Source organism: Bison bison, unplaced genomic scaffold (assembly GCF_000754665.1).
Source record: "Bison bison bison isolate TAMUID 2011002044 unplaced genomic scaffold, Bison_UMD1.0 scf7180017864352, whole genome shotgun sequence".
Taxonomy (NCBI): Eukaryota; Metazoa; Chordata; class Mammalia; order Artiodactyla; family Bovidae; genus Bison; species Bison bison.
In genome coordinates this window covers 327,533-340,439 of record NW_011494924.1, presented here as the reverse complement: position 1 = coordinate 340,439, position 12,907 = coordinate 327,533, and the positions used below count along the sequence as shown (strand labels likewise).

The 12,907-nt window shown below is 51.4% G+C and overlaps 1 protein-coding gene across 1 annotated transcript in view; it reads right to left on the bottom strand.

Annotated features, from left to right (window-relative positions):
• Positions 1-2,261: 2,261 nt before the first annotated feature.
• The window catches only part of LOC104999431, an 18,282-nt gene continuing 7,636 nt past the window's right edge, over positions 2,262-12,907 (bottom strand). Inside the window, 9 exon segments of the mRNA XM_010855006.1 lie at positions 2,262-2,297; positions 4,633-4,712; positions 6,712-6,775; positions 7,263-7,308; positions 7,554-7,621; positions 8,902-8,915; positions 8,918-9,053; positions 10,305-10,358; positions 12,830-12,907. Of these exon segments, the coding sequence (XP_010853308.1) occupies positions 2,262-2,297; positions 4,633-4,712; positions 6,712-6,775; positions 7,263-7,308; positions 7,554-7,621; positions 8,902-8,915; positions 8,918-9,053; positions 10,305-10,358; positions 12,830-12,907 (576 nt within the window).

Genomic DNA, 12,907 nt, shown 5'->3' with positions numbered 1-12,907 from the left:
AGAACTATTTAGAAAATAGGACCACAGGATTGGACCAGGCATTGGACTGGGTGTGGAGGAATCAGAGCCCTTACCTGGGGAGTTGTGGTCGGGGTGGGGAAGAGTCAGTGCCTTCCGTGTTCTTCCTTCTGGGCCCCTTTCTTTCTTTCAATAAATCTCTCCCCATTCTTTAGGCTATTATCCCAGTTGGTCAAAACACGTCCATCCTGTGTCATGTCCCTCAACACTCTTGGTTCTCGGTGGCCTCCCTCCTGGGTGGCTCAGTGACTTTACTCCATGGAGCATAGAGGCTTCTCAGAGGTGCCCACTTTGGGGATTAGAAAGTGGAACGAGAGAGGGCAGAGATCCAGCCCCCTGTCTCATTCTATCAGAGGAGCTCCCTTGTCATCTGTTTTATGTATCAGATTTCTTTTAAGCTTTTCTTTGAAGACATGGATCATGAGCCTTGAAAAATTGAAAATCACTTCTTAAAAAGATGTATTTCTTAAGAAGACCTTCGGGGGGATCTTTTCGGGGAAGATCTTAGGTCACCAGAGCAGGTGAGCGGAGGAGGTGTTTTGGGCTGTTTGCTCCTTAGCTGAGCTTCGAGGCCTGGGGTGGGGGTGGCAGCGGGAGGGACCATAGGGGTGGAGGGAGCAGGAGGGTGGTCTTTGGAGCCCCTGTCTTGACTTCTAGCATCAGAAGTGGTGTTGCCCTGCTGGCTGATGGGAGTGATCTCACAGTCTATCAGGGAGCACCCAGTGTTATCACGAGGTTTAATGGGATAACAGTGTCTGCAGACTGCAGAGTGACATGCCTCTGGTAAAGCCATAGGAGAGGAATGAGGATCTTCTAAGGCTCGAGGGAGAGGCTCTCTCCTGCTTGGACAGGTCATTCCTGCTGACGAGCAAGCCAGGGTCCTGAGGAAGTCTCCATCCAATCATTTTGCGCTTAGTATCTACCTTGCGCCGGGCAATGTGATCACACACAGGTGGGAAAATTCTGGGCTGGGGGTAAAGATTCGCGTCTTCTCTGGGAAAGCGTGTTCCAGCCTCCACCTTATCTTAGGTGTGTCATATACACATCAAGGGTGAGGTCCAAGACCAGGACAGTCCTGCCCTCCTGCCTAAAGTCCTCCTGATGGCTCCTGCACTGGGGGCTCCTGTGGACGACTTTTTCCCTTCAAGGTGAGGCTTGTAAAACAGGTTGAGGAGTCAGGTAAAGAACTCACAAGTGGTCTGCTCTGGGCTCCCACCTCCTCCTACCATCAGGGACCCTGCAGGAGACTGGTGAGTTCCTCCCATAATTTGGGCTGTATGGTAGAGAATCAGCCCCCAGGACGGCCTCCCCAGCAATTTCTCCAGTTTCACAGGCCAGCTGGGGTTCCTGGGTGGCTGACTACCTATTCATTCCAAGACAGAGCCTGCTATGAGTCTCTATGAGTCTGAAGTTTCCCCCCATCTGCCTTTTTCTGGGGCAGGGCCCAACCTGCTGTGGGCTTTGACAGGTGCCCAGGTGTGGGAGGGGGTGTCCCTCTGCTTGGCCATCCCTCCATCCTTGGCAACCATGGTGCTCTTTACAGTTCAGACTGCAAAGCCCTCTGGTGCCTGGCTTTTCTCTGCTCGCTGCTTTGCTCTGCCTGGGCCATATGGGGCTGGCAGGTTGGTGGTGATGATGCTTCTGGATCTCTCCCTTGAAGGCCCTGCTCTTGGGCACATGAAAATCACTCTGCTGCTCACCACACCTTTGAGGCCAGGGGAGCTCTGAGGTGTGGCTGTCTCACAAGCACTTACCTGCGTGGGGGTCTGCCTGCTTCCCTCTCTGCTCAGGGCCTCCCAAACATCTGTCTCCTGTGGTCCCTCTCTTCTTAGGGACTCTCTTTCCTGCTTCCTTTCTCTTCCTCCCTCTTGAGCAGGGGAGCTTTCCTGCGTGCGCATGTTCCTCCCGTCCTTTCCATACCCCATCCTCTCAGGGGCTAGGCTTTCCGAGTTCAAGCCCCCTTTCCATTTTCTGAGGCACTTCCACTGTCGAAGACACTGAATACAGAGGGGCTAAGGGAAAGTAGGAATGAATGGCCAGGGAGACAATCCCTTCATTGAAACATTTCAGAACAGCCTGGCCACCTCCCAGAACCCCTTAACAAATTCAGAACCAGACTTCTCAAGCAAGAATCATCTTTACTGCAACTGTGATTTTCCACTGTGACTGTAGCCATTCTTGGACTCTCAAGGGCCTGAAGCACTTGTGGCTGAGGGGAGGGACTGGCTCTCAGTAAGAACTGGTTATTCCTTTGGAACGGCGGTCAGCAGCAGGTAGTCCTGTGGATAGAAGCAGGGAGATGCGTCCCTTCAGTCTACACCGCGCACAAAGCCAGCTCTCCCCGAGGCTGCTCCTGCCACACCTGAGAGGGACTGTATGCCCTGAGGACATGCCTTCCCCTGGTGGCCAGAGGGCACAGTCAGGAACCGACTGGACAGGGGGATAGAGTGGAGGGGGAGGAGGGTCTCGGGAATGTTTGTGAGTGAAGGGGCAGACCAGTCTTTGGGGCTTGTCCAGAAAGCCTGCGTATCAAGGTGACTCTCATATTTTTGTAGCATTGGGGTTTGTCTTGCTTGGGTCACCCTGAGGTGGATTGGAGCCTTTCACTTGTTCCCTCCCACAATGCTCAAACCTCTGCCAGACCTGACCATGTTGCTGGAATCCATCCCTTCCTTCACCCTTTCCCCCCACAAGAATAGGAGCTCCTGGAAGGTTTAGGCCCTGGGTTTAACTCATCTGTATCTCAGCATCACTCAGCACAGGGCCAGGCACAGATCAGCCGGTCACATTTATTGCCTGAATTAATGAGTGAGTGATGAGGGCAGCCTCGGAAGGATGCACAGGTTGTGCACTGCTCAACTCTAGGTGGCGCCATCATGTACACTACAGTATAGGTGCGTTCTAGAGCTGTACAATATGTTATCAACTTGACAGCGTGGGACAGTCTAGAAGTGAATTAATGAGTGAGCCACTGAGCCCACCCACACTTTCTCCCCTTGCCTCTCGGTTGTCGTTATGGTTGTTTAGTTGCTAAGTCATGTCCAACTGTTTGCAACTCCATGGAATATAGCCCTGCCAAGCTCCTCTGTCCATGGGATTTTCCAGGCAAAAATACTGGAATGGGCTGCTATTTCCTTCTCCAAGGGATCTTCCTGACCCAAGGATCAAACCCACATCTCCTGCATTGGCAGGCAGATTCTTCACCACTGAGCCACTAGGAAGTCCCCCTGCCTCTATAGGTCTGGTTATGTGGTAGCTGCAGGGGCTATGCCGTGATTATTCTTCCGGGTTCTGGGCCCAACAGCCAGGATTTGTGGCATCATTTTTGAGCAGGCGGGCCCCTATGTTACCTCTAGTAGCCCTTCCAGCCCTGACCTGCTAGAGTTACCTGGAGCCAACCCTTCCCAACTAGGGCCACTCTGGGTTGAATCTAGGGCAGAGTCTGAGGTTGGGGGTGGGGAGCAGCACAGGTGAGGAGCTGGGGTTTTGTGATAGGAACTGCTGCTGTCCCCTCCTGCCTCCTTCTGCTCAGTAACTTCTGGTCCTTGAAAGCAGATTCCTAGTGTTTCCTGAATGTCAGGACTGGGAACTGGGAGTGCTGGGTCCAGGACTGGGCATAACTGGCAATCCTGAAGCTCGAACTGTATGCCTGGGGTGGTGGGTCACATTCTGTCAAATGTTGGCCTTAATGGTTGCTCTTGTTTGTGAGGGGAGCCCTCACTTCCGGCCCAGGGGGAGAGCTATCTTTCTCTCCATTACGCAAACAGAGACAACAGGCTGAGAGACTCTAGTGGCTTGTCTGAGGTTGTACAGCCAGGAGGTTCTGTGATTCTCTTTCTGCCTTGCACCAAATATCCCTTCCTGTGCTGCTGTTTAAGAGTGTGGGTCTTTTTAAGGCAGGAACAAAGAAATGAAGGGCATCTCTAAGCTCTGTCCTTTCCTATCAGCCTCTTCTCATGTTCACCCACAGAGGGAAGGGCAGAGGGCCGAAGGGGCAAGGCGACTCTGGGGGCAGATTCAGAGCTGGCAAATGCCGATGGAATCACCTCCGTGGTTCCTCTGCTGGTTTTCCCTGCCCTCTGGTCTCTGGCAGCATCTTCCCTTCCTGGCATTCAGATAGCAGGTGCAAGAGGCAGCAGCCCTGTTTTGGGGGTCAGGATACCCAATTCTAGCATGATGGGTGGTCCAGGCTAAGGGTACAGGCTTTGAAGTCAGATGAACCCCAGTTGGAATCTTGGCTCTGCTGCCCTGGGCAAATTTCTCTACCTTTCTTTTGTAAAATGGGAGAAGTAATAGCGTCAAATTCATGGAGCTAATTGTTAAGATCACCTGTGTAAGGCCTAGAAGCTCTCGGAGAGCCAGGGGTATGGCTCCTGGAGGGATTCATGGAGCCCCCCACTCCCAGAGCCTCAGCTTCCTCATCTGTAAATGGGGCAGCTCATCCAGTACGGCTGTGAAAGACAGTGAGATGAGGAAGGTCAAGGGAGGGCCACCTTTGCCCGAGCCTCAGCGTTGCCCTCCACAGGATGGGGACAAGTACCTGTAGGACCCCATGGCTCCTGTAGCTCTGACCTCCCACGTGGGCCCCGGGAAGCTCCTTTTCCCAGCATTTACCTCGGAGGGCTCCATTCGTGCCTGGTTGAAGGAGATGTCCTTGATGTTGGGCAGCAGGATGCCTTGTTCTCTGAGCAGGTCTGCAAGAGGGGAGGGCGGGGGAGCTCAGTGTGCTATGGGCAGGTGTCTGCGGGGCTGGGTGTGTCCTCCTCTCTGCTATCCCAGATAAAGTTGCATCCTTGACCACCTTGGGGCTTCCCTGGTGGCTCAGATGGTAAAGAAACTGCCTGCAATGCGGGAGACCTGGGTTCGATCCCTGGGTCAGGTAGACTCCCTGGAGAAGAGCATGGCAACCCACTCCAGTATTCTTGCCTGGAGAATTCCATGGACAGAGGAGTCTGGCAGGCTACAGTCCATGCGGTCGCAAAGAGTTGGACACGACTAACACTTGCCCACCTGGACTCTGGCTGCCTTGTTGGACTATCTGTAACTACAATCCTCCACCTCCGATTGGTTCCCCTTCTTGAAAATGAATTGGCTCACTTCATGCCCAGAACCTTCCCTGGCTACCATGGGCCACAGAACAGATGGTAAATCCTTCAGCCTGCTTCGCATTTGAGCCCCTGTCTGCTCCTCTCGGAGAAGGCAATGGCAACCCACTCCAGTACTCTTGCCTGGAAAATCCCATGGACGGAGGAGCCTGGTGGGCTGCCGTCTATGGGGTTGCACTGGGTTGGACACGACTGAAGCGACTTAGCAGTAGCTGCTCCTCTGCCTTTACTCTGCAGTCCTAACTTGAGTCCTGGAGTTGGAGCACAGGGGAAAGCTCATGTCAGGGAAACAAAGAGCCAGGGTTCTGGGCTCAGATCTGCCAGAGATTTGCAGAGTGATCTTGGGTAATTCCACGGGGGACATCTCTGGGTCTCTCTGAAAGAGGAGGCAGCTGAGCCAGGTGATTTCTCAGAGGTGAGTGAGGTCTGAACTGTTTATCCTACATGTATTAATACTTCCTGAGGGTATCCTGGATGGGAGGCACTGGACAAGGTGTAGGAACACAAAAACCAAAGACCAGGGGTCCCTGCCCTTCGGCAGCTCACCCTCTGGCTGGGTCATAGGCAATGGCTAAATAATCACGTGGGTAGACAGGCGATGGGCAGCAGGTGTTAGGTAGACAGTGATGGGTGACAGACCGCATCAGGGGAGGTGGGAGGAGAGGGAGGCCGCGAGCGCCACGGGGCAGAAGAGCCTGCTTCGCGCTGCATTTCTGGAAGACTCACTTGCCACACCTTTCCGTCTTCTCGGGACAACTTCCGGCTGCCTGCACTCTGTTGCCTCAGGGTCTGCTTCCCAGGAAACCCAGACTAAGACAAGGGTGTTTTGGGAAAGTTTGATTTTGTTGCTGTTATCTAAGATGGAGGCGATGTCTCAAAAAGTTCAGCTTTCTGGAGTCTCTCAAAGGTAAAACATATCTTCCCTGCTCTCATTTGAGCTGAGTGCTCATGCGTGCTCAGCTGCTCAGTCGTGTCTGACTCTGGGACCCCCTGGACTGCAGCCCGGCAGGCTCCTCTGTCCATGGAATTCTCCAGGCAGGAATATTGGAGTGGGTTGCCATGTCCTCCTCCAGAAGATCTTCCTGACCCAGGGATCGATCCTGAGTCTCTTCTGTCTCCTGCATTGGCAGGTGGGTTCTTTTACCACTGAGCCACCTGGGAAGCCCCAGCTGAGTGCTAGCTGCCCACTAAAGGTGGGACGTGTTCTCCATAGGCCCGATCTGGGCTGCTTCCTTTGGTGTGTTGCTTACCTGGCCCCTGCAGGTGTAGAACTCTGAGCTGTGGGCTCCACCACCTCTGAGGGCCTCTCCTTTTCTTACTTTCTGTCATGTTACCCCCACCTCCGTATGAAGCCCTTCCTCGCCCCACTCTGAGCTCTTGTTACCACCAGCGGCCTGAGCAAAGAACAGGAGGGCACAGGTGGCCCCTCTCCCACCCGCCATCTGCCACCCCCCGCACCCCCCAGACTTCAGGGTCTCCACAATTCTCAAGCGTGGAAGCCAGCTGTCTGCGTGGGGCTGCAGGCATGGCTGGTGTGGCTCCCAGCCACATGGTATGCAGGCCTGAGTAGAAAGACAGTGGTACTCACTGTTGTGATGAGGCAGGACCCTCCAGTTCAGAAGCTCGAAGAGAAAGGCCTCCAGATGTTCTTTCTACAAGGAATGAAAGAGGAACAGGAAGGTCACTTCTGCTGGCTTGGCAGATTCCAACCATGGGAATGGGGGGACTCCAGTGTCCAGGTGCCCACAGGAGACCAGGAGTAGTCCTGGGAACTCCACTATTAAAGGGCATTGGAGCCAGACGACCAGGTTCGTGAAGGGACTGGGGAACATTGGGGGCCCTGAAAAAGAGTCGCCTCACAGGTTCTTTGTTTCTGTGCAGGACAGACCAGGAAGCCGGTTGGACCAGAGAAAACCCCAGGGCCAGAGCTTCACGGGGACCAACTTGTTAAGTGTATCAAAGAATGAAACAGACAAGTTGACATTCTAAGGGTTCTCCCCACCCCCGTGGGCAGGATGAGATCACCCAGAAAGCGAGTGAGGCTTCCCACCCCCACATCAGTGACTCAGGGCCTTCTTTCAGGCCTGCGGGTGGGTCCTTCAGAACCATGAGAGGCCAAGGATAAGGAAAAAGACTCACCTGCTTTTCAAGGCCAGCGGGGTAAGGGCCCAGGATGACTGTAATGCTACCAGAGAAAAGAGATCACCCTTTTAGGTCATGGCAGTTGCTTGGGGTGGGAGAAGGGTGCACTGTTCAGTGACTTCATGTCACAACACACCTCGCCTCCCCTTTCCTTCCCACCTCCTCTCAACGGCTCCATTCAGCTGACAGTGAGCTGGGAGACTTGCACCCCGAAACCACACTCTGTCCTTCCACACACCCTGTCAACCCCCTCATTTTTTCCTGAACATCCCAAACAAAAATGTTTACCTGTTTGGAGTGAACTGGAGTTTTAATTCCCGATTTTTCGAGGAAAACACGGCATTTGAAAGGAGTTTCTATGAGGAGTGGAGATTATTAGGTCAGAACAGGAGAGGAATTCATATTCCAGATGGAGGGGTTTCCTGCACCCACACCCTACATTTGAAAAGACCCTGGTGCTGGGAAAGATTTAAGGTGGGAGGAGAAGGGGACGACAGAGGATGAGATGGTTGGATGGCATCACCGACTCAATGGACATGAGTTTGAATAAACTCTGGGAGTTGGTGATGGACAGGGAGGACTGGTGCGCTGCAGTGCATGGGGTCACAAAGAGTCAAACACGACTGAGTGACTGAACTGAACTGAACACCTTACATTATCCAGGGCCAGCCCCCCTCACCCCATCGTCTCCCCAGCTCCAGCTGCTGGCTCCTGTGAGTTCAGACCACAAATGTGTGGGTGTTGCCATGGAAGAGAGCACTGGGGGGCGGTGCTGGGTGCTCCTGGAGGCAAGGGCTGGATATGAGGGGAGGGGGAAGCTCAGCTCAGTGGAGGGAAGGCCTTTTGCAATGAGTCATTTTGTGGTGGCATCACTAGTTGGAAGCCAGAGGACCCCTTGGTTTTGAGGGGGTTGTCCCTGGGCCTCCATAATTCACGCGATTACCTCCTAAACCAGAAACCAGAATTTTCACTGCCAGCCAGAGATGACTGATGTCTGGTCCAGGGAATCATGCCAGCTAAGTTCCCAGGATCCAGCTGCACACAGCAGATGGCCCTAAGCTCACGTATAGTGGGGCGGCCTTTCTGCCCCACAGTTGTTGTTTAGGTGCTAAGTCGTGTCCCACAGCGCCTTCTCAATTTCAAGGTCTGCGGAGTGGGAAGTAGGAACACCAGCGGGGCTCGGGATAGACGGGTTGAAACTTTGATGGGGCTGTCTTTTCCAGAATTCCTTCCAGGGTCCAGCCCTCTCTAGCTTGGGTCACCCCGCTCTTGGGGAGCAGAGAATACAATCACATTTAGCCCTCCATGAACTCTGTTTCTCTAAGTTTTCTCCTAGTTTTGTGGACAAGGGTTTCAATGCAGCCATGTCCAGAAGAGAGAGTCAATAGGGTATCAGAGGCAAAACTCTGTAGTTGCTGAAGAGATCTCTGGGGAGCATGGGGGCTCGACTTAGGGGAGCAGGTGTGAAAGTATTTTAATTTTCTCGCAACAGGCACGGCTATGGAACGTTAGCAGATGTCATGGCGATGAGGTTTGCCACTGCCCTCTGTCACGCTGCCTCAGTCAGTTGGCCCTGGAGGGGCCCTCAAATGGCCCCCAGCTCCTTGGGGAATGAAGAACTTTGAGGCTTACTCACCCAGGAAACTGAGATGGGGAGGTGTTGCTGGACCCCACCAGCACCAGGGAGCCCGGCTGGATGATGGAGGCTGTGTGGCCATCAAGGTGGACGATGGGAGGGTCAGGGATGCTGATGGTCAGTCCCATGTTCCCTCGAGACTGATCAGAAGTCTAAATAAGGAGAAAGCAGAGAAGGTGCCGGCGGGGACAGACTGTGTTCCTTAGCCCCCAGCTGGGAAGGACGGGAACAAGGCCATCTTAGGAGTCAGGGTGTCTAAGTTTTCACTCTAGTTCTGTGGCAGCTTGCTGTGTGACCTTGGGAAGGTCACTTACCCTCCCTGAGCTCCTCTGACCTGAAATGACATCCCCCTTTTCCTGGGCATGCAAAGCAGATAAGAGTATAGATTTTGGAGCCAGAGTCTAGTTCTGCTGCTTCTAAACCGTGTGGTCTGAGACAACTTTCTTAATTTCTCTGTGCCTCAACTTTCATGCTTGCATTGGGTTGGCCAAAAATTTCACTTGGGTTTTTCCATAACAGCTTTTGGAAAGAATGAACTTTTTGGCCAACCCAATAAAATGGGGATAATAATCATACCTACCTCATCAGGTTGTTGTGGTGATTAAACGAGTAAATTAATGTAAAGTGCTTAGAAAGGAACTTTGCATCTGGTAGCACTATTGTTATCTATCGTGTGTGTGTGTGTGAGTCGCTCAGTCGTGTCCGACTGTTTGTGATCCCATGAACTCCTCTGTCCATGGGATTCTCCAGGCAAGAAAACTGAAGTGGGTTGCCATTCACTTCTCCAGGGTATCTTCCTGACCCAGGGATCAAACCCAGGTCTCCTGCATGGCAGGAAGATGCTTGACCATCTGAGCCACCAGGGAAGCCCTGTCTGCCGTGGTTATTGTCATTATTCTGTGCTCATCAGGTTCCCTGTTCTCAGAGCCTTTGGAGAGAGGATGCTGAGCATGGATCGTGGAGTCTGGGATCAGAACAAATCCTGGTTCTGCCTCTTACTGAGCAATGTGAGCGTGGGCAAGTGAAGTCACTCTGCTCAGCCTCATTTGCACAAGTGTTAAAAGGTGAGAGGGCAGGCTTTTCGAGGATTATGTTGATGCAGGTCTGGCACAGTCTCTGCTCACTGCTATCTGCCATGTGCTTGGGGATGCCTTAGCAGGGTTGGGGTTTTATTCAGTAGTGAATAATGACAGCCACATGGCCATGTCACCTGGGTGGGACAATGAGCTAAGTGAACTGCCCTTTTAAACACTTGTGAAGAAGGTACAGTGGTTTCCAGAGTCCACAGTAGAAACGTCTGGCCAAATGCAACATGCCTGTGTGGCCCAGTCCTGTCCTCTGTTCTAGAATCTTTCCTGAGATCCTGCCCGAGGTGCTGGGGGAGAAGCAGGCAACACACCCACCTTGGGCTCAGGCTCCAGTACGCTCAGTGACAATAGCTGGATGAGGTTGGCAGCCTGGAAAAAGGACAAGATATGCGTTGGCCTTTAGAATCCTGCAGATCCTTTCTGAGCAGGTTCATGGGTTGGGAGGGGTGTCAGTGGGGTTCAGTGAGATGTAATTGTCCCCAGCTGAAGGTACCACCGACACACCACTCAGTCTCAGCACAGGAGGAGCCATTCATTTGGCTTCTCACCATGATTTACATGGAAAAGTTGACATTACTGTTTCAATGATTCCCCCCACCCCCCCGGCCAAAGTTTTATTGTGAAAATTTTCTTTCTTTTAAAAAATAATAATTGTTATTTATTTGGCTATACCAGGTTTTAGTTATGGCACACAGGATCTTTAGTTACAATTTGCAAACTCTTAGTTGTGGCATAAAGGATCTAGTTCCCTGACCAGGTATCAAACCTGGGCCCCCTGCGTTGGGAGCATGGACACCCAGCCACTGGACCACCAGGCAAGTACCATGTGAAAATTTTCACACATGCAGCAAAGTTGAAAGAATTTTATAGAGAACATTTGTATACTTAGTACCTAGATTCTTCTATTAACATTTTCCTGCCCTTGCTTTATCGTGTTTGTATTTAACTATCTGTACTCTGTTGACTTTTGAAAATCGTAGGTCACCAGAGCAAACACTATAAAATGTATACAGTAAAAATTAAAAGTCCATCCGAACACTTTTTCCTCTTTTCCCCTAAATCCTATTCTCAAGGGTAACCACTGTTGATGTTTTGGAGTATATCCTGACAGACTGTTTTCTACACACAGAGAGGAATGAATAGATGGGAACATTCTAAGCACATGGTCCTGCACGTTGTTTATTCCTCTCCACGTTGTTTATTACATCAGTACTTGTAGAGCAACCCCATTCTTTTAAACAGCTGCCTGGTATTCCACCGTATACGACCATAACGTGACTTATTTTTTACCAATTCCTTATTGATGGACTCCTAGTTTAACTTTATTTTTCACCCTGTAACAAGTGAAGCTGCAAAGATCACCCTTGCATGCGTACCCACTGGTGTAAGAATTTCTATGGACATGGATTCACAGGGTTCATATCTAGACTTAGAGCTGCCACCGGTGTGGAAAGGAGGGAGCAGGAGTCTTGGCTTCTAGCTTCTAGAAGTCCTGCTTCTCCTCCTGGGGAAGCAGGAGTCTTGGCTCTAGCCCTGATCCTACCTGCTGGGTGACTGGGGAGGTCACGTTCCCTGTCTGGTCCTTGGTTTCCTCATGTAAAAAATGGAGCAATAACACTAGATTTCTTCCAGATATGGATCTTGGGATTCTGTATTTCAATATTTACTGAGCACTCGCTGTATACAGAGTATACAGAGTATTCACAGAGTATACTGTTCACAGCCCCCATCCTCAAAATGAGGGAGACAGTGAACATGCAAAGCTAAGGAAATGAACACACAGATATACATATGTGTGTTCATGTGTATGTATTACATATGTATATACATAACTTTGCATATATATGTGTGTGTTTATGTGCATATATTACATATGTGTATTATATATGACTTTGCACATATAACTTTACTCATATACATAGTTTGATCTACATTTTGAAGAGAAAAGAATAGAAAGAGAGAGGCAGGGTGGAGAGAGAAAAAGCTTACTTTAGATATTCAGATGTGGTGGCCAGGGAGCGGCTCTCTGAGGTGACGACATTTGCACTGAGAACAACAGTGGAGGGAAGATTGTTCCAGGCAGGGAGAGAGTGTGTGCAAAGGCCCTGAGGTGAGCACCAGTCCAGCCTGTGTGACCAGAGTCTCGTGGGTGAGGAGACAGAGCTGGAGAGGTGGGCGGGGCCAGGCCACACAAGACTCCAGGGCTGCGGGGAGGAGACTGGATTTTATTCCGAGTGTGATGGGGAGACGCTGGGGCTGTTGAGTGATCGATCTGAATTTCTCCCTCATTTGACCCCCTTGTTGACCCTGGGAACTTGCTCTTCCTGTAGACTTGTGTGTGTGTGTGCCTCTTTGCTACCATTCAGGCCACTTCCTCAGAGATGTCCTTACTGACCTCACTGTCCAGGGCAGCCTTCTCACCTCCACCAGTCACTTGCTTATCCACTGCTCTGCTCATTATAAATAGACACGTTATTTTATTTACCTGACTGTTTCCTTGTTTAGTTTCTATTCCCCCAATAGACTTTGACCTCTTCAAGGGCAGAGACCCTGTGTGTACAGGGCATGGCACACAGTAGGCCTACAATACATATTTGCAGAATAAATGTTATGAAGAGAGGAAAAACAAAGGGGCCTGGGTGTTCAAGGAGGTCTTTCTAGAGGAGGCAACTTCTATACTGTGTTCTGAAGGATGAACAGGAGTTCTCCAGGTGAGGTCCAGAGAGAGGAAGTGACTCATCTGGACCCACCAGAAAGGTACTTCTGCCAGCTGGGCTTCAGTTTCTTCGTGTGAAAAATAGAGCAATAAAGTAACGTACTCCTCTTCTTTAAGCACTCACCACGGGGTCCTGGGGGTTCACATGGATCTCCTTGCTGGTGTACAGGCAGGACAGGATGTCGTTGTAGGTTTCCAGTGA